This window comes from Myotis brandtii, unplaced genomic scaffold (assembly GCF_000412655.1).
Source record: "Myotis brandtii unplaced genomic scaffold, ASM41265v1 scaffold248, whole genome shotgun sequence".
NCBI lineage: Eukaryota > Metazoa > Chordata > Mammalia > Chiroptera > Vespertilionidae > Myotis > Myotis brandtii.
This window is the reverse complement of record NW_005359397.1, coordinates 1,414,613-1,439,373: the sequence shown is the minus strand read 5'-3', so window position 1 is coordinate 1,439,373 and position 24,761 is coordinate 1,414,613. Positions and strand designations below refer to the sequence as shown.

At 34.1% G+C, this 24,761-nt stretch overlaps 1 protein-coding gene across 3 annotated transcripts in view; it reads left to right on the top strand.

Annotated features, from left to right (window-relative positions):
* Positions 1–24,761, top strand: part of KIAA1328 (KIAA1328 ortholog) — a 167,000-nt gene that overhangs the window by 11,398 nt on the left and 130,841 nt on the right. For all 3 annotated transcript variants that reach the window (XM_014540589.1, XM_014540588.1, XM_014540590.1), the window contains 2 exons: positions 1,043–1,137; positions 8,227–8,342. In XM_014540589.1, coding sequence (XP_014396075.1) covers positions 1,043–1,137; positions 8,227–8,342 — 211 coding nt within the window. The remainder of the gene's footprint in view (positions 1–1,042; positions 1,138–8,226; positions 8,343–24,761) is intronic.

Sequence of the window (24,761 nt, the reverse complement as noted above, 5' to 3'; positions counted from 1 at the left end):
TTAAGAGCCATACCCATATTTTTTACTTTCTACCTAAACATTTCTATATGCATATCCTCCTGGTATCTTAAATTGACCTGATGTATCTAAAGCCAAACTTATTTTATTTTCTTACCATTCCTTTCTCATTTCCTCTTCTCCCCTCTCTTTCCTGTCTTTGGCTCTCAGTATTTCCATGTTTCATTTTAAGGGTCTTGGATTATTCTTGACTACCAGAAATAATTGGACTGACCTATTTTGTGGTTGCATACATTTCAAGGATTATATTTCTTTCCTTTTACATGTTACCTCCAGTTCCCTTGTGACTTCCTGAGTTTCATGGCTTTAAAGACCCTGTTAATGATGTTCAAGTACTAGGAGAATTTTTTGTAGCATAGGAGACAGGATAGTACAGTGGTTAAAGCACAGACTCTGGAACTTGGTCTTGATCTACTTAATACTAGACAAGATATGTATCCTCACTTTAAAATAAGAATAATACCCACCTAATAGCATTGTTGCGGAAATAAGATGGATTAATAAGTGTAAAGTACTTAGCCTATTCCTGGCATACAGTAAGCACTAGATATTATTAGCTACTTAAAAATATATTATTATTATTAATTACTCTTTGGTCTAGTACCCTTTGGAATGAACCTCGTGTTATTGAGCGGCTAGAACAGGTGCATCTGCTGCCAACCTTAGTTTTAGGCTGGGCTGTGATGTAAGAAAGTTCTCAGTATCTTCCATTAGGTGTTTATTTCTGTGGTGTCCACCAAGGGAAAGTTGTCTTTTAAAATATTCCCTAGTATTTAAGCAGGGACATTCCTGCTTTGAGTTCTTTCTGTCTGCTTTTCTGTGTAAATTTCATGATGTCCCCTCATGGGCAGACAGTTCCTTAGCCTGTTTTGAGTTCATAGTCAGTTTTAAATGAAACAGGCTACTAGTGTTTCCACAAGATAAAAGATATCTAGGAAATTTCACCTCTACTTATTTTAAGAATTTATTGAAGAGTCTTAAAAATTGTTTTTAGTAAAAGTTAATAGTTTTTTTTCTGTTTCAGAATTTCTGCAAGGGAGGAATAAAGAGTGCATCATTAAAGGATTTATGTCTTGAAGACAAAAGACGCATTGCAAATTTAATTAAAGAACTGGCCAGGTGAGACAAACCTTATATGAGATGCATTGTTATATAAGAGAGACAATTCAAGAACTTTAAAACACATGAATTTCATTTTCCTTTCTTGATTATATTTCATTATATAGTGTGTCAAAAATTATATTTATATAAATTTTAATTCAATGTAATATTATTATTACCTTTTTGTATTATTTTGAAATAATTTTAGGCTTATAGAAAAATTGCAAAAATATTGGGAGAAAGAGGAATGAGTGGTCTTTTTGAGAGGATGAAATGTTCTAAAATTATATTATGGTGATGTTTGCAGAACTCTAAATATATTAAAAGCCATTGAATTGTATCCTCTAATGGTTGAACCTTATTATATGTAAGTATATGTCAAGAAATCTCTTAAATGGTATGGAAGGCTCTCATAACTTTCACATAACTTTTTCTAATTTTATCACCCTGAATAAATCATCATGCAATTATCAAAAATTAACATTGGTCCAATAGTATTAATTACAGAGCATTCAGATTTCACCAGTTTTTTCACTAATATATTTTTTCCTGCTCCAGTATCGCATTTTGTATTAAGTTTTTATGTTTCCTTGGTCTCTTTCATGTGTGTCCTTGCCTTCCACGACTTTGATACTTTTGAAGAATACTGGCCAGCTATTTTGCAGTATTTCTTCCAATTTGGGTTTTTCAGGGGGTGTGTGATTAAGTATGATATTAGCTGTAGATTTTTTATAGATGCTCTTTATAAAGTTGAGGGAATTTTCTTATATTCCTACTTTTATAAGAGTTTTTGTTATGATTGTATGCTAGATTTTGTAAAACACTTTTTGTGCCTAAATTAATGTGAGATTATATGTATTTTCTTATTTAGCTGTTGATATGGTGGATTATACAAATTGATTTCTGAATGTTGACTTTGCCTTTGCTACCTGTAAAACCTCAGTTTTTATTATAGTTTTTATACATTCCTAATTTTGATTTCCTTATTTTGTTTGGAATTTGTATACTGACGTTCATGAGAGGTATTGGACTATTTTGCAGTATTTCTTCCAATTTGGGTTTTTCAGGGGGTGTGTGATTAAGTATGATATTAGCTGTAGATTTTTTATAGATGCTCTTTATAAAGTTGAGGGAATTTTCTTATATTCCTACTTTTATAAGAGTTTTTGTTATGATTGTATGCTAGATTTTGTAAAACACTTTTTGTGCCTAAATTAATGTGAGATTATATGTATTTTCTTATTTAGCTGTTGATATGGTGGATTATACAAATTGATTTCTGAATGTTGACTTTGCCTTTGCTACCTGTAAAAACCTCAGTTTTTATCATAGTTTTTATACATTCCTAATTTTGATTTCCTTATTATTTTGTTTGGAATTTCTACACTGATGTTCATGAGAGGTATTGGACTGTCGTTTTCTTTCTTTTTCCTTTTTTTTTTTTTTTTTTTTGCTTAGTCTGGTTTTAGTATCATGGTAATACTAGCCTTATAAAAAGAATTGGGAAGTGTTCTATTTTCTAGAAGAAATTGTAAAAATTGGTTTATTCTTTTGTAAATATTTTATAGAATTTTCCAGTGAAATCATCTGGGCCGGAGATTTATTTTTAAAGAGCTTTTTAATTACAAATTCAATTTTTTTAATGGTTACAAAATTATTCAAGTTGTCTATTTTGTCTTGATTGAGTTTTGGGAGTTTGTGGTTTGAGAACTGTCTCATGTCAAATTTATGAACATGAAGTTGTCTGTGGTATTCTCTTATCTTTTTAGTGACTGCGGGACCTATAGGGCTCCATTATGATATTATTGATTTGTACCTTCTCTCTTTTTATTTTTGTCAGCCTTGTTAGGTTTATCAATTTTATTGATTTTTTTTCAAAGAAGCAGCTTTTTGTTTTATTGATTTTTCTCTATTTTTTCTGTTTTCAATTATATTGATTTTTGCTCTTATCTCTGCTATTTCCTTTCTTCTGTTGTTTTGTTCTTTTTCTTGTTATTTCTTAAAGTAGAAACTTAGAGACCATTCTCCTTTTAATGTAAGCATTTAGTGCTATAAACTTCTCTCATGATTGCTTTTAATGCTTCCCACATATTTGATTTGTTGTATTTTCATTTTCATTCAGCCCTATGTATTTTTTAAAATTTCCTTTGAGACTTCCTCTTTGACCCATGTATTATTTATTTAAAACTTTGTTGTATAAAAGTTAAAGCAAATGGAGAAAGTGCAGAAGATTTAGAAAACCTGTGTATTCCTATGATATATTCAAGTATAGCATACTTAAAGGATTTCCGCTATTATGAAGATGCACCAACATTATTTTAGGGGAGAAGTCAGAGTGCTTAACACCAACACTGACCATTAACAAGCATATTTTCAGAATAATATAATATTCAGTAGCTCTCAGCACAACGTACAAGACAAATAGCATGTTTTTCAATTATAGAGTGACATGCAATATAAAAACAAAGTAAAAACTATAGCCATTTTTTTTTAATGGTGCCTTTGAAGTGAAAAGCATTTTTAACAAAGCATTAGCCTTTTAAAAAAAACACATGGCCTTTAACAGTGTTAGTGGGAAAACTGTATATGTCTAAATTCCAAGACTGGCTTACCTGTATCTTACCTGTTCCATTGAGAATCTAGCTGTGAGGTCCTTTTTAGTCATTATCTTTATTGGTACTATGTGTAAAAGTAGCAAAAAGATGCTTATAAGATTTACTGATGTTACTAAACGAAAATAAATGTTAACAGAAGATATAAATAAGATTTAAGAATTGGCTTAATAGGTTGGAAAATAGATTCATTCAAACAGGATGTGAGATAATAGTGACAAGTGCAGGTTATTATATGCCTAAGAATAAAAATAAAGTAGAAATTCACTTAAGAGAAAGACTTACTGGTTAGGCCTAGTACATTAAAAAAATATGCATGGATCATAGTTCAATTTAGCCTGAACATGAATAAGCAATATAGTGCTATTTGGCAAGAAACCAAATAGATTTAAAAAAACAAAAAACCTAGTATAAGTTTTTAATAATCTGTAGATGCCTCCTTAAATAATCTATATATGCTCAGGGAACTTTTTTACTTGTGTTAACTACACTAATAAAAGAATGGAGTACACATACAAATTAATAGGCTAATGGAGAATAGATACCATAAGGGATTTTATGAATTATTTAGCTGGTGGAAGAGAGTGTAAAAGATGACTTGATATATGGACTTGAAGTAAATGATCACATTTTCCTGAGGTGTCTAGCATTGATTTACATTTGCAGAAGAATAAGTGGAATATTGATTGATCATTTTTGGAGGCATAAGGATAGAATTCTTTTTGTTCAAGATTGCTGAATTAAGTGACCTCAGAAAGTCTTTAATAGTAAAATTAATGAATTGTTTGCAATGATGGGAAAAGCAGTGTAATTTATGGGGACTTGAAAAGTGAATGGCTTTGCAAAATATTGTAGTTTGTGCTGCAAGATGGCAACTTCCCTATGGAGAGGGTACCACAGACCAGCTGCAAGTTTTTTTTTTTTTTTTTTTTTTTTTTTTTACTGAGACTTTTTAAGATGGAGAGGGTACCATAGACCAGCTGCAAGAATTTTTTAAACATGTAATACTTGACCATTTAGTCAGGGTCACTGACCTCTTTTCCCTTAGATTGTCATATTAAAAAATGACAACTGCCCTGGCCAGTGTGGCTCAGTTGCTTGGGCATTGTCCCATGTACTCAAAGGTTGCAGGTTCTATTCTCAGTCAGGGCACATGCCCGGGTTACGGACTCCATCCCCTGTAGGAGGTGTACAGGAGGCAACAGATCAACGTTCCCCTCTTACTAGTCAGGGTCACTGACCTCTTTTCCCTTAGATTGTCATATTAAAAAATGACAACTGCCCTGGCCAGTGTGGCTCAGTTGCTTGGGCATTGTCCCATGTACTCAAAGGTTGCAGGTTCTATTCTCAGTCAGGGCACATGCCCGGGTTGCGGACTCCATCCCCAGTAGGAGGTGTACAGGAGGCAACAGATCAACGTTTCCCTCTTAGATAGATGTTTCTCTCTCTAAAATAAAAATATTTTTAAAAATATGACAACAGCCAACATAACAATAGCCGTCTGGTATGACTGAATCAAAATTATACCTTTTTTTTTGTCAGATCGGCAAAAAATATATTTTTTGGTGTGCAGCAGAATTTTAGTAATTAGTTTGTATGCCATGGATGAAAAAGGTTGCAAATCGCTGCCATAGACTAATGCGTGAACTGTACTATAGCTTAGTATTTAAAGGAAAAAAAGTTGTAAAATAATCTTGACCACATTGCATTTTTTTTGATGTATATGAGCCATATTCGAAGAAGCCTAAAAAAATCTCCACTATTTCTTGTCCTGTGCCCACACTGTCAGATAATGCATGGTTCCCCCGTGAATACTTGTGCACTAACTCATTTGAGGACTGGGTTCTTTTTTAGGCTCAAATACTGATTTTTCCCAAAGGACAGTTTGTTGTTTCTACTTGACATTCTCAGAAGAAAAATAGAAAGTGTAACATCATTAGTTTCCTATTGTAGAATAAGTAGATCATTATTATTTTATATTTATTCTGTTTTTTTAGTTTTTTTAACTAATTATTTTTTGTCATAATTAAATGTACATCTCAGTACAATAAAAAATTAAGACTTCAATTTTAAGACTTCAAAGATATTCAGTACTTTCAGCACAATTTCGAGCCCAGCCACCCAGCTCTAAGGGTATGAATTCTCTTTTCTTGTTAAGTAACAGTACATTTTGTGGACCTTTTTGATAAATACTCTGAGGCATTAACTAAATGTTAACAATCTTACTTTATGAACAGGCTATTGTCCTCTTTGTAAATAATTAACAAACCAACTCTGGGAATATCCTCTTGTTAGTTTTAACTGTTTTATCCTATTAGTCAGATATTTCCCTTTCCTGTATTTAGCTTCTCATTTTGTTAATTAACTTGTTGCTCTACTCTAAATGAGATAGAGAATTAGGTCTTTTTATGTTACTTTGTGGTCTGAGAATGCTTTGATGAAAAATGTAGATCAGGATACCAGATATTTTCTCTTACATATACCTCATGGGAAATATTATTGAACATAAATTAAACAAGAAGACAGATTTCAGAGTGGATATCAAATCTTGAGGTTGTTTTATTGGCAAGTCCTCTGCCTTTAAAGGCTGTATTAATATGCTTGCTTATATTAACTATGCTAATAGGCCACAAAGAAGCCATGAGTATCTTTAGATAGGCCTATGGAAGAAGTGTTATACTTTGTACTTACCACAGCTTGTTAATTTTATAGCCTCCCAGAGCATAATAATTGCTAAAGGGTAGTCTAATCATAGCAGCATAACAGAAAAGACCAAAAAAAAAAAAAAAAAAAAAAAAGGCCTGTTTAAATAGTGTAGCAATACATTTTTCAAACATACTCCAGAAACTAAATTTTAAAAGGAGTGATTTTTCTGGATAGAGCACTTTTAAGTTTTGAGAAAAGCTCATCATAGACTCTGGCATTATGGGATGTGTGTACAACTTTTACTCCCTCGATGAACTCTAGAGTTTTCATGGATCTCTTTTGGGTTGAACAAAGGGAGTAAATAAATGTTGAGATATACCTCCATGATAAGGTAAATCTGGCAATCTACAAGGGAGGCAGGAGGATTACCTGAGACCCGAGTATAAATCCTCCTCATTTAGGTATATTTGTTCCTTGTTTTGTTGTCTGGATTCTTGTAATTGTATCAGTTTTAGAGATTACCCTTAGGAAGAGGGGCCTGAGTCCCATTCATGGGCCTCATATTATGCTAACCATAAATAATATAGTTGAGGAAATTATTTGAATGTCAAGATGAGCAAGAAGAAATAAACCTATTTTTGAACACTATTGTGTGCCATGCATTTCACACACATTATTTCAAAGAAAAAGCAATCAACTCTTGAACATTCAAAAAATTCTAATTTTCATTCTATCATTGATTTCAATATCTTCACCAGAAGACTAGCAAGAAAGGAAGAGCTATGGAGTTCATGTTAGTCAGAAATTGTTCTGATAGAGGAGGGTTCTGGGAGAAAGTAAACTTAGGAGCTCAAAGGAAAGGCGTGGATTTCACTTACACGCATCCCCGTGTGATCTTGTAGGACAAACGTTGTACTCTCTTTGGAGAAACAGGCACCAGTAACAAATTCAGGGCTAACATCTCTGTGCACAGAGAAACATGAAAATTAGGATTGTCATTTTAAGATAACTTTTAATGTTGTTGTTTAGCTGTTTTTGTGGGTTTTTTTAAAGATGTTTTCCCCTTCTGTGTTCTTGTTAGGAACCACCCCTTTCTGGTAGGATCAAGTTGGAATACTTTTCAGAATTAGACATTAAAGAATCAAAACTATTGGTCGGTATTTTTAACTTTAAAATCCTTTTTAAAAAATCTTTATTGTTGAAAGTATTACATATGTCTCCCTCCCCCATGGGCCCTTTCTAGCCCACCCCAACCCCAGGCCTTCACCACCCTATTTGGACTAAGAATAAATATAGTGCAAGGTTTATGTTAATGCTGTGTTTTTATTCCAATGTAGTTATTTATATGCTACTAAGGAATACAGGGTATCGGTTCCAGAAAAAAAGAATAAAATTGCCTATGTTTTTTAGTGAAATGTTTAAGTGATTTATATGTTGTTTATGTCATTGACAGGATTTAAATAAAAGTATAAAAATATCTAAATCAAAATAAATTGATTGTGCCTATTTTGATAATGAAGAAATGAAACCTAATGTTGTAAAAATTAGATACTTTTCTGTCCCAGATTATAATTAGGAGCCTATGTCTTATGTTGGACTTTACATATTTAAGATACTTCTGATGATGGGAAACATTCTTGATTTTAAAGTCAACATGCGTATTTTATTGGACAGCTGTAAAAGATTGCCTTATAAAAGGTTAGTTAAAAAAATGCATAGAGTAGCCCTGAAGAAACCTCTGAAAGAGGTAAGCATACTCTGGAGGAAGTCTACTTTGGGTAAACTGCAGCTGTAGGCACATGTTGTATTTTATTCTCACAGGCATTTTCTTTTCATTTATTTCTTTTAGAGTAAGCGAGGAAAAGGAAGTGACCGAAGAACGACTCAAAGCTGAGCAAGAATCATTTGAGAAGAAGATCAGGCAGTTGGAAGAACAGAATGAACTGATCATCAAAGAGAGAGAAGATATCCTTTTTGAAAGTTCTCTTTTTTAATGTGCAGGAAGTTTGACCCTTTCATGAATGCCTAAACCATACTTAAAGATTATTTTGTTCTCTTAAAAATACTTAGGAATTAATGCTAACTACAGAGAGGAATTGATGATAAAAGTTTACAGTAATTAATTTTTGAAGAGACAGTATAGTTTTGAAGCAAAATGTTTTTTGATTTATGGGGGAGCATCCTTTAAAAAATGTTTAAAGCAATTTAAGAAAGCTTGTTGCTAAAGAAGTCAGGTAGGAATTACTGAGGAATCTCACCATTCATTATGTGCTGCTCTGACAAGGCATAGAACAGATCTCAAGGAAAATAATGCAGAAACAAAGCTGAAAAGGCTAGGATTAGATGGAACCTACTAACGGATGTTTTATGAATTGTGTCAGGATCAAGCTTTCCGAAGTAACAGTAATAAAAGCAAGATAGGTGTTTATTCCTTTTTATTGTAAAAGACATTTGAGTTTTGGCGCAAGGCAGGGGATGACTTGATTTGAGAGAGTCTTGGCATTCAGCCATCATGTGCATATTCTAGTCAGCAACAAGGCGTCTGTTGATTCTGAAAAGTTTGTTCTCAGTGTAGTTTTAATTTCAACTTTCAGTTGTTGGATTTAGAAACACAGTTGAATTTTTATATTGATTATATCTTTGACCTTGCTAAATTCTCACTTGTTAATTTTAATAGTTGTTTTCACAGATTCCTTAGGATTTTATGTGTGAACAATTATGTCATCTGCAAATAAAAATAGTTTTCGTTCTTTCCTGATCTTTAAGCCTTTTCTTACTTTTTCTTGTCTTACTGCAATACCTTCAGTTATGTATTGAATAAAAGATGACAAAGAGCACCCTTATCTTGTTCCATGTTTTAGGAGAAATGTGTATTTCAGCTTTAAGATTGATGTTAGCTATAGGTTTAAAAAAGTTTTTTTATTGATTGATTTTAGAGAGGGAGAGAGAGAGAAACATCAACTTGTTGTTCCACTTATTTATGCATTCATCGGTTTCTTCTTGTGAGTGCCCTGACTGGAGATCGAACCACACCGTTGGCATATTGGGACAACACGCTAACCAACTGAGCTACCCGGTTTTTTATAGGTATCTTTTATTACAGTGAGGAATTTGCTTCATTTCAGTTTGCTAAGAAGTTGTTGTTTTTTTTATAGTTGTGAACAGGCTTTGATTATTGAGGACAATTGACATTCTATTACTTATACAGTTAGTTATTGTCTATTTCCCTCATGGAACATTATTTTTGCTTTATGCACTATTGTACACTGAGAATCTTATGCAAGACCTGATACTCAGTATGTACTAAAAAAATACCCTCTTATGTGAATGAATTGTTAAACCTCTGTTGCTTGATCAGAGAATATCTGCATTTTACTGCTTTTGAGAGAAAACTTGCATTTTACTATTATAGCTGCACATCATCGCACTCTACCACCACCTGGTGTTAGTATATCTAAATTGCAAGAGAAGCTTCTTGGGAGGCAAAGAAACAAGTGAGAGCCAAAACTGCAAATGATTGGACTGATGTGACTGTAATAATTTCAAAATAAACATATATTTATAATATATAACATGACTTGTCTGAGGTTTAGCAAATATTTTTAACATTTAGTAGGTGCTGAAGTGCTTTCTGTTTTCCTGGATGTGAAAAAAGGATGAAGGATCAGTTTAATTATATATGCGAAGGAAACAGAATAAATTATGAAAGTTGACACAAATAGAGTGAGAGCAAACGTATTTATATATTTGCATTCCTGCTCCGTCAGCATTTCTTTGCTGTTAGGTGCAAGTTAAACTTGAATTTTAAACAAGGACTTTTCAGCTTCTTAATATCTTGCAATATTTAATATATTGCAAGAAAGTCCATCTTGTGGCCAAGAAGGAAATTTTAGGTTTGTTCTTAAAAATCCAATCCCTTCATTGCACAGAATTCACTGAGACATAAATGTAGAATTGGGTGGGATTTTATCTATTATATCAGGCAGCATTTTAGAATGAAACCATCTACCTCTATATACTGGTATGACTACCACTGTGTATTTTCACTTCTTGGCCTCCCTTTGAAAAAAATAATGGACCATCTGCCCTGGCAAGGTGGTTCAGTTGGTTGTAACATTGTCCCCTACACCAAGAGGTTGCTGATTCGATTCCCCAACAGGGCACATACCTAGCTTGCAGGTTAGATCCCCTTTCTGGGTTGAGGTTTATATATGGGAATCTCTCTCTCTCTCTCTCCCCTTCTCTTCCTCCCTGTTTCCCTCCTTCCCCTCTTCCCTCTATTTCTCCATTCCCCTCTTCTTCCCTCTCTAAAACCAATAAACATATCCTCAGGTAAGGATAAAAGAAAATGGACCATCTGCCACGTATATGTTAATAAAAGTTTTTAAAAAATGCAATTCAAATATTAAAAATTTCTTATTGGTGCTAAATGGTCAATTTTGTAAAATGTTGATATTTTTACATAAAGGTTAGCCCTTCTTATGGTCAAAATACCTTAGGATGATAGTATTGGGAGTACCATTTTAGTAATAAAGATTATAGTGTGGATAAGTTCCCTACAAGGCCCCATGATGGTAATGCCCCTAGATTTTGTCTTTAAAAAAAACTGCTGAGAGGCAATAATTTTTTTTGTATGTGTCCCATTTTCATTAATGCATGGTAATTGATGGAGTTGCAGTGACTTGTAGCAGTAATGAGTTCTAAACATAATAATGCACTCTTTTCTAATAAGTGAGCACTGCTGGGGTTTAAAAGCATACTAAATCAGTTGCTTTAGTATGAATTTATTAGTTTTTTTCAGCATTAGCTTTAATAGTAGTTATTTACATAAGCATACATCCCATTAACCGCCATCAGGGCTGGAAAACATGCTGAACTGTTCATATTTTCATATAATTATTGAACATAATGGTTTCATTTGCATTTCTAAACAGTGATGTTTCTGTCAGCCTTGGAAATAGTGTCTTTACGCAGTCCCTATTTCACATCCACTTATTTGACATCGTTAAATTTTATGCTAATGTGCTTCCCTGGAATATCATCAGTAGGACAGATGCTTGCGCTTTAATATACAAATCAGGGATGCTTTTCCATCCCCCAAATGGCAAAGAAAAATTTTAAAAATCTGCACTTTTAGATATAGAGTCTGTCTCCATATAAATAGGTTTATGAAATAAAATTCTCAGGGTTAAATGTTATAATCTGGTTTTCCCTTCAAAGTACTTCATTATGAATAGCTATCTACCTGACTAGGGTTAGTTTTGTTGTATTGAGTGAGGAGATGAGCTCAGGAAAGATCTGGTTGCTTATGATATTTAGAATTCTGCTTCTGAAATGTTGATCTTGAGATGCAAGTTTTTCAGGGCCTTTGAATACATCAGGCCACAGTGTTAGTTCTAAAAGTATTCTCTGTATTTTTGTTCCTTTCATTTCTTAACCTGGATTGTAATACCTCACTGTAGGAGATGTTATGTTAATGCTCTTGGGCATCTAAGCTCTTGTATACACTTAGAAAATATTCAGTGTAAAAAATGAGTCAGCTGGTGGGGGAGGGGTGTAAAAGAGGGAGGGGTGTAAGCTGGGAGGCCAAGAGCATGTCAGTGAGGTAGCAGAGCTAATATTGAAGGACAGGTTTTAGGGGAAACTGCTTGCCTCTTGGATATTATGTGCACTATCAGCTTTTGTGTCTCTCATGTGTGGATGCTTTTGTGAATGCTATCAATCAGATTGCTGGAAATTTTTAAACAGAACAACATAAAGAATTGTTTTGAGAGTTGATTCCGGTATTTTTGGTGCCCACTACAAAGACACTAGTCCTTCTGGGGCCCCTTCTTTTCCTGTGTTCTGACAGTTCAGGGCAGCACTTTGGACCTGCCAAGCCAGAGCTGAGTCTGCAAAGTTCAAAACACAAGGTTGGCAGCCTGGCAGGATAGGTAAAGAAGCAGCTTAAAGAGGAGTTCCTGCCCCAAAATACTTGCTAAAAATATATGAGAACTGATATAGCATCAAACTGATACAGCATATAAGGATTATTTGGATAGAAATGTTATTTGGTTTATGAGGTCAGGAAGCAACTGAAATTTTTGCAAGGACTTCTATTCGGGGTATTGCCAGGGAAGAAATATAAGGGTTGTAAAGAAACTATGACAGAGTTGGAGTTTCATAGCTATTCATTTTTACCCCGACTTTTTCATGAATTTTCTATGTGATCTCTTGAAATAGTATGAGATTAGGATTTCTGACAGTGGTGGGATCTTCTGAACTATCATACTGAAAACATTGATTGTGTCCTGCTGTCTAGCAAAAACGTAGCCTTCATTGTTGCCTGATAGCCCATCGTATATAAAATTTTTTTTTAATGTTCTGAAAATCTAGCCTCATTTACAAGCAAGGAAATATTTTCAGCTATCTATAAAACTATTTGTGATTACATTCTTCATTGACAACATTTTTTTTTTTGGTGGGGTGCAGTTTGCCACCAAAAAACCCACCATTTATCTTTTTCCTCCCTATACACATTTCTTCCTTTTCTGGAAAGAGGTTTAATGTCGAAATGAAAACCCATCTGCCTATTTAGTTTTAACGTGCCATGACATTTAATCTGACAGCTTGCCCCTGCGTGTCTCTGCTGCTCTAGAACTTGACTACCTTCAAGGCAGCAAAGGCAGTGTGTTTTAAGTGCTAAGTGACTGGTTTCCAAGCCCTGACTTCAGAGGATAAAAGACAGCTGTTGTAGGACAGTTTCCTTGTAGGTTTCTTGTCCATTTAAAAATTCTAGAGAAAGTCGGGTATTATCCATAAGGTGCCAGCCATTGGGAGGATATTACTTGTTTGGACATTACTTGTTTGGTTATACTTATTTTCTCTTTTATGGCTGGGGAAACACAGTGACCACCTCCCTTTTAGAGATGATGCAAGGGCTTTGAAATAAACTTGAAGCATTGTGAGAGCGCCACCTGTTCTGCAAAGCTGCAGGCACTCAGGCAGCCACTGTGCTGTACCTGTTAAAGGAACTTTTCATGTAGGGTATTTGAATTTTCACTGCATTTCTCCCCCCCCCCCACCCCTTGTTTTCCAGGACAGTAATTACTGATAGAATTCTCTAGCCCCTGTGGCGATATTTACAAATATATCTGTTAATCTTTCCTCAACTCTATGATTAGTGCTAGTATTTGAATACTTAGTGCTAGTAGGGAATACTTAATAATTAATGCCTTATTTAATTTTTAAAAATTTAACCTACTTTTTCCTGATTTTAAAAACATATATACATTATGGGATATTTTTGAATAATGCAGAATATTGCTTCATTCTTGGAATCATCAGTGTATGGCATATTCATGTTTTCCCAGTTCATCATGTAATCATGTAAATAGATGCAAGTAGGTCTAGTTTGACATCACAGTGAAAGTTAGAATTTTTCAGATCTCTTACCTTTAATTTTGTATCAATTAATTTATATTTTATTTGAGGTAAAATATTAAGCATCTCTTTTGAATATAACAGAAAAGTCAGCCAAAAGATGTTTATTGGTGGGTATTTATAGTAATACTTGCCAGTTCAGTTGTGTGACGGTATTTCCAAAAGGTCTCTGCTCAATTTGATGGTCATGCATAGGTCTTTTAAGTGAGGGGGAGGAAGGACTCAAAAGAAAGAGAAACCTGAAATTAATGTGATTTTAGGGAGAATGTTGGGAAAACAAAATGCCCATGGAGCTCATTTAGTGCTGCTCAGAACACCTGTGCCTTGCTACTCCAGGTAACTAGATAGCTCTGTGATGTGTGGAAATAACTGACCTCTAAACTTCAGGATCCTTCTCTGAAAAGTGAGGATAATGATAGTCTTTACTTCAAAGAGTTGTTGTGAAGATTAAATGAAATAATGCATATTTAATGCTTTATGCCATGACTAACCATATTAGATTCACTCAAAAAATGGTTATTTATTTATTTATTTAGCCTGTCATTGATGGTCTAGAACAGCGGTTCTCAACCTGTGGGTCGCGACCCCTTTGGGGGTCGAACGACCCTTTCACAGGGGTCGCCTAAGACCATCGGAAAACACATATATAATTACATATTGTTTTTGTGATTAATCACTATGCTTTAATTATGTTCAATTTGTAACAATGAAATTGGGGGTCACCACAACATGAGGAACTGTATTAAAGGGTCGCGGCATTAGGAAGGTTGAGAACCACTGTTCTAGAAGCAGGCAAAGATAAAGGGACCCTGGCTTCCTTTATTCATTTTCCTCTTATCTGTCATTCCCTTGCTCTGCAAGTACACCCCTTGGCTATGTGATGTTAGGATCACCAACACCTGGGAGCTTGTTAGGAATGCAGAATGTTAGGCCTCATGCTAAACGTCACTTTTCAGAACCTGCATTTTAACGATATCCCTGTATATTAAAGCACTCTGTGCTAATTTCTTGCAATAGGAATGTTTTGTGTAAGAGAGATGAGCAGTGGAGAAATATAAGTTTCATTCTCTTCTAAGTTCTCACTTTCCAATTTATACTTTTGGATCATGTTGGGAAGTGTGTGTGAGAGGCGTGTATTCCACTAACTTGTATTCTGCTGCTGTTAGGTGGATTTATTCTATAGGTGTCAGATGTGTGGTGCAAAGCTCCTGTGTGCATATTGCCTTATGAACCACTTGTTCCATCAATTATGGAGAAAGGGGAATTGATATTTCTGAATATTATGGATCTACCCATTTCTCCTTGTCATTTTATCCATTTTTGCTTCATGTATTTTGAAGATCTGTTTTCAGGTGCATAAAAGTTTGAGATTGTTACCTCTTCCTGATGAAGTGATCTCTTTATTGTTATGAAGTAGCCTCTTTATTCCTGGTAATATTCTTTGCTCTAAAATCTACAATGGCTCCTGTTTATTAAGCTACTCTGGCTGTCTTTGATTAGTGTTAACATGGTATATCTTTTCATTGCCTTTAAATTTTAATCTGATTGTGTCTTTATATTTAAAGTACATATTTTATAGCCAGCAGATAGGTGAGTTGTACTTTTTATTTTTAATCCAATCTAATATCTATATCTTTCAATTGAGGTATTTCCACCCTTTATATTTTATGTGATTCTTAATACAGTTACATTTGTGTTTATCATTTTGCAATTTACTCCATTTGATCTTTATTCCTTCCTCTTTCCTTTTTTTTTTTTTTGCCTTCTTTTGGATTAATGGAATATTTAAAATTTGTATTTTATTTTTTTGTTGGCTTATTTGCTATCACTTTGTTCTTTTGGGTATTTGGTGGATGCTGTAAGGTCTATATATACCTTTAACTAATAACAGTCAACCTTCCACTGATGGATTATACAATAGCTACATTACAATAGTATAGCATCATTTTTCACATATAGTTAAAATTATAATTAATGGTGAGAGACTAAATGCTTTCCCACTAAGATCGGAACAAGGCAATAATGGCCTCTAGCACCAATAGATAGGGTCATTCAGGTTATCTATTTCTTCTTGAGTAAGCTTTGGTAGTTTGTGTCTTTTAGGGAAATTTGTCCATCTCCTCTATGTTTTCAAATTTATATACATAAAGTTGGAGTAATGCAGTAATTGGGGAATTAACGAAATTAGTATCTTAAATTATATTTTAACTAACTTGGAATAAAAGCAGCTGTTTTTTTTTTCTTCCTCTTGAGTAAACTTAAAAAGAAGTATGAAACAGTTATTACCTCTTTATGGAGGAACTGCTCAGTTTGTCCTTTCTTGAGCTTAGGCCTAATAGTTACTTGAGAGAGACAATTGTTATTAAGGCACTAAAGTAACTTGTTTTCATTTATTTAATCAACTTACAGACAGTTTGACTGTCTGGAACCCATAAAGTTTTTTTATAGCTAATTCTGATTATATTTTTGCAAACTAACTTGGGAGACTATGTCAGGTGTGAATATATATACAGGGGATTTCACGATATAATTTGCAGCTATGGAAATCAAGTCTGTATATTAATTTTTGATTAAATGGAAGTATTGCCAGTGTTTTATAATAATATGTTACATGTAAATTGAGTAGCTCCCCCATTTTATAATACATTTTGAAATGAACTTTATTGTTAGTGAAGGTCCACAAAGGAATCCCTATTTCCACAGCCAAATTGGAGTAGGCTGTATTTTCCATCCAAGCTTACTTAGTAGTGACAATTCAGTTTTTTGTTGTTGTTGTTTAACCAACAATAAAATACATTTTTAGCACTTAATACCTTTTTAACATCTATCTAATACATTTTCAACCCTTAATCTTATTTTGAAATAAGTCATTTTTAGTAGGGAGTGTTCACTGCAATGATTTTGGGTGGAGTTGTGACAATTTATAAAGAGTGCAATAAGGTTGTACCTCATTAATTAATTGATTTTTTATTGAAACATACATGAGTACTACAGAATTGAAGAAGTTTCTTAGTTTCATAGGCACTGAGTTGGGAAGCAATTTATTTGTCATTGTTATGATCATAAGCACTGTGTGTGACTTCTCTTAGTCTTTTTTCCTCCCAGTCTGATAATATCTAATCACTTAATTATGCCTATGATGTGACTTTGAGAAATAAAAAGTAAGGTTCTTTTAATAGCCACATATCAAGATTACCTGTAGTGACAAGAATAAATAATGGCTGATTGAAAAGATAGTGACTCCTTACTATATTCGTGGTAACAGCTCAGAAAATTGAAATTCACAGAGGTTATGCAACTCACCTAATGTCAATCAGTTAGTAAGTATTCCAGCTGGGTTTGGATCCATCCCTTGTCCCTGAAGCTCTAGCTCAGTGGTTCTCAACCTTGGCTGCACATTAGAATCACCTGGGAATCTTTTTAAAATCCTGATTTCTGGGCCTCATCCTCCGGAAATTCTGTTTCTTTGTTACTAATGTTGTGGCCCCACCCCATAACAAAGAAACAGAATTTCAACATTAGTAACAAAGAAACAATTTCCGGAGGATGAGGCCCAGAAATCAGGATTTTAAAAAGATTCCCAGGTGATTCTAATGTGCAGCCAAGGTTGAGAACTACTTCTCTACCTCTTTCCAGTTAGGCAAGGACACTTTTATACTAAAGAAGCAGGTTTTCAGATGAAAATTTAAAAAGACTGCATATTTTATGTATTGTATTGAAATAGGGTGGTCTAATTATAAATATATGTATATAGACTTTATTTTTCATACCTCAAAAAATAATGTTTAAGTATAGTTTCCTCTAATTTCCAATGTTACTACAAAGATTAATGTTTAAGTGGCAGTCTGCTATTTGACAGCTGTGGATTATTATCTTTCAATTATATACAAATAGTACTTTTAAGAGAATAAAAGTCAGTTTTGCACAGTTTCAAATACTTTATTGGCTTATTTTTATTTATGGTCAGCCTGGCAATTTGTCTTTGCATTAGTTGACTCCATGTTATATAGCCATCTTATCCTAAAACAAGTCTCTTTAGTTCAACAATTTCCTTTCTCTTTATTTATTCATGTTGTCTGTTTTTCATGCTACAGCAGATTTTATCCTCTCTCAAGCTAAGTCTCTCCACTGCTAGCTAAGGAAATTAATCTTCCCTACTCACACTATTGGGAGATGTTCTTGCCCTTATTTTAAAATTGTTTATTAATTACTTATAAATATTTATAGTGCATTTTGTGCACTTTTAGATATTTTTGCCTGAGAAAAGATCTGCACTTTGTTTTTAAATGCATATTTATTTTTTTACTGGTTCCTCAATACAGTTTTACATATGTATTTAACTTATCAAAAGTCTAAAGTTAACATCTTTATTCTTCACCCATACAACACATTAATCCTATTAACTGCTCTCCAGTTTGTATGTTGTCATTGTTATCATTTGAATTATAGGGTGTGTGTTTTTAAACTTTTTTTGAGTTTTAGCTTAAAACACACACACACACACACATTATTTTTTGCCTCTCAGACCTACCTGGCATCACTTACCTTCTGTTTCAAGTACATTCTTTAGCACTTCTTTTTGTGAGGATTTCCTGGTATTCATCTACATTTCTGTCTAAAATGTTCTTATTTTATCTTCATTCTTAAAATTCTAAGTTGACAGTTACATTTGTCAGCTCATTGAAGATATTTCACTGTCTTCTCGCTTCCATTTTTGTTCAGCTTTTTTGAGAATTCCCAGTCCTCTTTTCATTATCTGTTGTATTCTGTGGTTTCCTCATAATGACTCTAGGTATGAATTTCCTTCTGTTTACCCTGCTCAGGAATCATTTGTTACCTTGAATCACTGTTGATTTGTGTTTCATTGCTAGTAAAATTTTTTTTTATTATTTCCTTATGTTGCTGTTGCCCATTCTTTCCATCTTTGCCTTCATGAAACTTTAGATATATTTTAGATCACTTCGTTCTATCCTTCCTATCTTTTTAACTCTCTTTATATCATCTCTTCCTTTTCTATGCAGCTAACTTGTTCAGATCTCTCTTAAGGTCTCTTTCTCATTTTATTTCTATCTAAGCTACTGCATTAAGTACATCCATTAAAATTTTAAACTTCCATCATATCTTTATAGCTAAAATGTTTTATTTGGGTCTCAAATCTACTTGGGCATTCTTTATTGTTTTCTGTCCTCTGTTCACGGTTCATCTTTTATTTTGTTTCATTATGCATGTTAAATATAGTTACTTTAAGGGACAGATAGGAAGCCCATGTAAGTCTCTGTTTTTTGTTGATTCTTACGGTTTTTCGTTGCCATGTAGTTACTGCAGTTTTTGCTGTGAATTACTTACTGCTTTATAATTTTATCTCTGGGGAGTCTTTGAGGTTTATGATAAAGGTAGGTTTTTTTCAAAGTTGAATTGGGTTTTTTTCCCAGGTCTCTTTTTTAAAAAAATTTAAAATATATAGCTTTATTGAAATATATAGTTTTATAGAAACATTGATTTTTCCCCTCAAGGTCTCTTGTGGGTACTGTCATGTGGTAATCTCTGTAATCTGGATTATCATCTTCTACCACCTGGGTAGTATAAATTTTAGTTGAAAATATACAGGAAGGGAGGCTCATGGTGACAAAGTCTTAGGGTGATTTGTGTAGTCACTTGAGCTTTTATTTCCCTATGATGGTATGAATGTAATACAAATATAGTGAAGAAAGTAAGAAGCAGGGGCTGCTCAGTCTCTTTCTTTGTGAGCTAAAGCATATAAAAGCACTCAGAGGGAAAGTCTTTCGATGAGACAGCAAGAAGTCCTGAATATGGTGGTGGATATGAGCTTTACGCTCTGATACCTTGGTTATCTTCATAAAAATTCCAAGGAATCTTTTTAAAAATAATCCTAGAACTATTAAATGAATTGAAAATATTACAGGATACAAGGTCAACATGCAAATATCTGTCACAAGGAACAACAGGAAACTAAATTTTTTTTAAAAGCACCATTTACAATGTCTTCCCCACTAATAAAACAATTAGGCATTAAGTATATGCAGGGTCTGTATGCTAAAAGCTACAAAATGCTGATGAAAGAAATAAGAGAAAACCTAAATAGATAGACCAACCATGTTCACAGAGTGGAAGATTTAGCATAGTAAAGATGTTAATTATTCTGGAATTGTTAATTCCTACGAAACTCCAGGCAACATTTTTTGTAGATATAGACAAGGAAATTCTAAATTTAAGTGGAAAGTTAAAAGAGCTAGGATATCTAAAACAATTTTTTACAAAAAGGAAAAAGTTGGAGGACTTCCTTGACCCAGCTTAATTCAAGTAACCTAGTGCAGTACTGTCAAAAGGACAGATCCATAGATTAATGCAGCAGAATAGACACTCCAGAACTGGACCCACACGAAGGTACAGCGGTGACTTCGGCTAGGGAACGAGTTCTTTGATATGGTACTTGCCTTCTGGGGAAAAGCCTTAGAACAGGAAACTAACCCAGTGTTTCCTTCTTCTAATTGGCAACCCCCTCTACTTTTCCTGTTTCGGGTTAACCTTCAGTGCCTTGAGGTAGATGGTTTTTGTTTTTGTTTTTTTACATCTAGAGTTTTATGTCTAGAACTTTAAATTGTTACCTGTGGAAGAGTTGGTTCAAAACAAACTATTCAAAAACAAACAAACAAAAACAAACACTATTTCATCATTGCAGGAAGTGGGATTTCACTTATTTTCCTTTTGATTTGTATAAAATCTGTAGTGATACCGCCTCTTTTCCCCCTCATATTGGCAATTAGTATTTTTCTTCTTTCCTATTAGTCTTGCAATGGTCTTATCAATTTTATTAATGTTCAAGAAGCCCACTTTGAGCATTTTTAATTTTCCATCATGTCTGTTTTTTTGTTTTGTTTTTTCCTGTTCTTATATGGATTCTTTCCAATTATTTTCTAGCATCTTAAGATGAAAACAGATCATTGTTAAGACTTTCTTCACTTTTACATAAGCATTAAAAACTATAAATATCCATTTAAGCTCTGATTTCGTTGCATTACATAATTTGTGGAATAATGTATTTACATTATCATTCAGTTTGAAATATTTTTTGAAAAATTTTTACATGAATTATTTAGAGTACATTGTTATTGATTTCTAACTTAATTACTTTATGCTATGCATACTCTATATAATTTTACCCTTTAAAATTTAATGAGACTTGTATTACAGCCCAGTATGTGGTATATCTTAATGATCCTATGTGCGCTTGAAAAGAATATATACTAGTACATATGTATTTTGTAGTTGTTAGTAGTAGTGTTTTCTAAATTTAAATGTTAATTGAATCAAGGCACTTGATAGTGTCATTTGAAGCTATATTACTAAGTATATATACCTTTGGTATTGTTATATGTGCATAATGTATTTACCCTTTCATTATGAAATTTGCCTCTATGTCTGTGGTAATACCTACACCCTTGAAGTCTATTTTGATATTAATATGGTCACAACAACTTTCTTATGCTTACTGTTTGCATGACCTATCTTCTTCCATCCTTTATACTTGAAATCTATTTATTGCTTTTCCCCCCCAGTGCATTTATGTATGCAGTATATAGCTGGGTGTTGTTTTTTATATCCAGTCTGACAGTCTGTATTTTAAAATGAGTGATTAGTTTATTACACTTATTTAATTATAGATATGGTTGGATTTAGGGCTTCCTTGTGTTATTGTTTACTGTTTGTCATATTTGTCCGAGCCTCCTTTTCTGCCTGTTTTGTATTAGCTGAATGTTTAGTGCATTATACTGATTCCTCTGTTGGAATTTTAGTTGTGCCACTTTGCAGTGTTATTTAGTGGTTGCTTTAGGGATTACAGTATGCACTTTATTAAAATAGAATTAATATAGTACTTGTTAGCAGGGGTGGGCAAACTTTTTGACTCGAGGGCCACAATGGGTTCTTAAACTGGACCGGAGGGCCGGAACAAAAGCATGGATGGAGTGTTTGTGTGAACTAATATAAATTCAAAGTAAACATCATTACATAAAAGGGTACGGTCTTTTTTTTTTTTTTTAGTTTTATTCATTTCAAACGGGCCGGATGCGGCCCGCGGGCCCTGGTTTGCCCACGGCTGTGTTAGAGGAACCTTGCAAAGTAACATTTAACCTTTATCCTCTACCCTGTGAACCTTAATTTGTTTTACTTTTTGTAGATTATAAAAAGTTGGATCATTATTCAGACACTGAAACAAAGTTATTTGGAATCGGTCTGTGTCTTTTGAATCTTGTTTTTAAGCATCATTTCAGTATGTCCATAGCAATCTTTATTCTGGGGCCATCTTTAAGGTGTGACTTCTCTGAGGACCCTATCAAATACTCGTGTGGTATATAGTTTCTCTGTTCTGGCTGATGGGAATGCTATGTCTTTTTATCCCTGTGTGAGCTCTGGCAATTAGCCAGCCTCCTGCTTTCCAGTGGCTCTTTCACCGACTTCATGGTCTTTACTGGGCATCAGTCACACAGTGCCTGCGTGACTGAGTGTAGTTACCAAAAGCAGATGTTCACATCATTTTCACAAACTATTAGACAAATTGGTACAGTTCAAGGCTCTACATGGGCAAAACAGTTTTTATCAGAACATTCTAAGAGGTCAAGTCCCAAGAGTCATTCAAGGGCCAGTCACAAACGGGCCTCTTCCCTGCACGTAGTTCTACACAAACTATTCCTAAAAATTGAAGAGGAGAGGGTATTTCTCAACAGAATATTTGCAAGTCAAATCCAGCTGCATAAAAAAATCTATAATATATTAATCATGACCAAAATTTAAAAATAGTCAGTGTAATTCACCATTTTAACCAAAAGCAAAAAAACTGTATAATTATCTCAATGGATGAAAAAAATATATATATATATGCCTAAGCGACCTTTACAACCGGTTGACCGGTCGCTATGATGACACACTGACCACCAGGAGCCAACCTCCCACAGCCGGCCAACCTGCCACGGTCCCTTCCCCCGACCGGCCGGCCTGATTGGCCCTGATCCCTGGTCAGGCCAAGGGACCCCACCCGTTCAGACCTGCCACGGTCCCTTCCCCCGACCGGCCGGCCTGATCGCTGGTCAGGCCAAGGGACCCCACCCGTGCACGAATTTGTGCATTGGGCCTCTAGTTCATTATAAATCTCTCTGACAACTTGAAATAGAATGGAATTTCTCAGTCTGTTTTAGGACATTTGTGAAAAACTTGCACTTATTCTTAAAGGGGAAGACTATATTCTTTTCCACTTAAGATCAGAAACAAGGCTGGAAGTTGAAAGCAGAGCTCCAAATAATCATGTAAAACTGATTTATGATTCTTTACTTTCATGTACAAATAGAACTTTTACTAATTCAGTGCAACAAATACTTGTTGGTGGTACACTTTTATTATCCCTAAGGTTTTTTGTTGTTGTCATTTATTTAATTTCATAGGAATTCTGCATAATAGGAGAAGAAAGAATAAAAAGTGAGTAATTTTGGTTTTGCTCTTTGAAAGATATTACTTTTTACTCTTCTGAGCATTTACAACCAAAATTATAAAATGGCCATTGCATAATTCTTAGGTCATTTGGTTTGATTTAAGAGAGAAGGTAGTGAAAGATAAAATAGTTGATAGGCAGTTGTAGTGTTTTGAGTAAAAGTGGACCATGTATAACATTTATTGTACTTGGTTGCAAAATGCATAAAACCTGTTTTTTTCCTTGTAGGTATTGGTCCCCTGAAGAGACAGGGACTCAAGCAAGGCTCAGGTAGTTTTTTTTTGGATAAGTTAAATAAGTTTTGGATGTGTTCAGTTTGACTTGACTCGTAGATCTTTCAGAATATGTCCATTTACCAAAGATGTAAATTCGCCTTATAAGGTTCAGTGAAAAGTCAGAGTTGTGTATGTTATTGGAAGAAGTGAAAGTAAGAATAATGTTAATTGATAATATTTTTCTTGCTTAGTATGTAGACATATATTTTGCAAACAGTTTTTGAATGCCAGCTATATACTAGGTACTGTCTTATGGACTGTACGGGGGAAACAAACAAGATATTGTAATGCAGTGTGATAAAGATATTTTCTGGGTACTGAATCTTAAAGCACAAAGAATTTAACCAAGAAGAGAAGGCAAAGGAGGGAGTGCCAGACAAAAAGAAAAGTATGTGAAAAAGCATCAGGATTTAGAAAGAACAGGGCATTGTCCAGAGAACAATATTGGCACATGCTTCCAGGATAGCACCTTTCACATAGTTTAGCAGTTCTTTGTTTGTCCTAATAGCAAAAATTTATTACAGAGTTTGATTTATTCTTCTTTGTGATATCATTGTCGTGCACAGCATTTAACACATAACAAACACTGCAAATGTCTTGAAAGAATAACCACAGTATGATAAATGGTACCTTATTTTTTAATTTTTATCTTTTGGCATAAACTGTTGTGGGAGTTGTTAGGAGCAAAGAAGACTTTGTATAAAACAGTCAGTGAGTTGAAACTTGAGAGATGAATAGAAAAATACCATGTCAACAAGTAAGGGGTAAAGAAAGGAACATTCTGGACGGAAGGACATATCCCAACATAGAGAGATAAGAGATCATAGACCTGCACTGTTTATTATGGTAGCCATGAGCTACATGTGATGGCTTAAATTTAAATTGATTCATGTTGAATAAAATGAAAAATTTAGTACTTGCCACATTTTCAGTTCCCTGGTTGCCCGCATGTGACTGGTACTGTATAGAATGGACATAGAACATCTCATCACAGAAACTTCTGTTGGATAGCACTATTGTAATGTGTTTAGGAAACATCAGGAGTTTGATGTAATGAAAGTACAACTTGCAGTGGTGAGATGGAAATTGCAAAGGAAAGACGGAGGAAATGATCCTGGATGGGTACGTTTAGTCCAAATCATTGAATGTTTTGAATGGCAAAGGTGTTTGGACTTACCCTGTTGG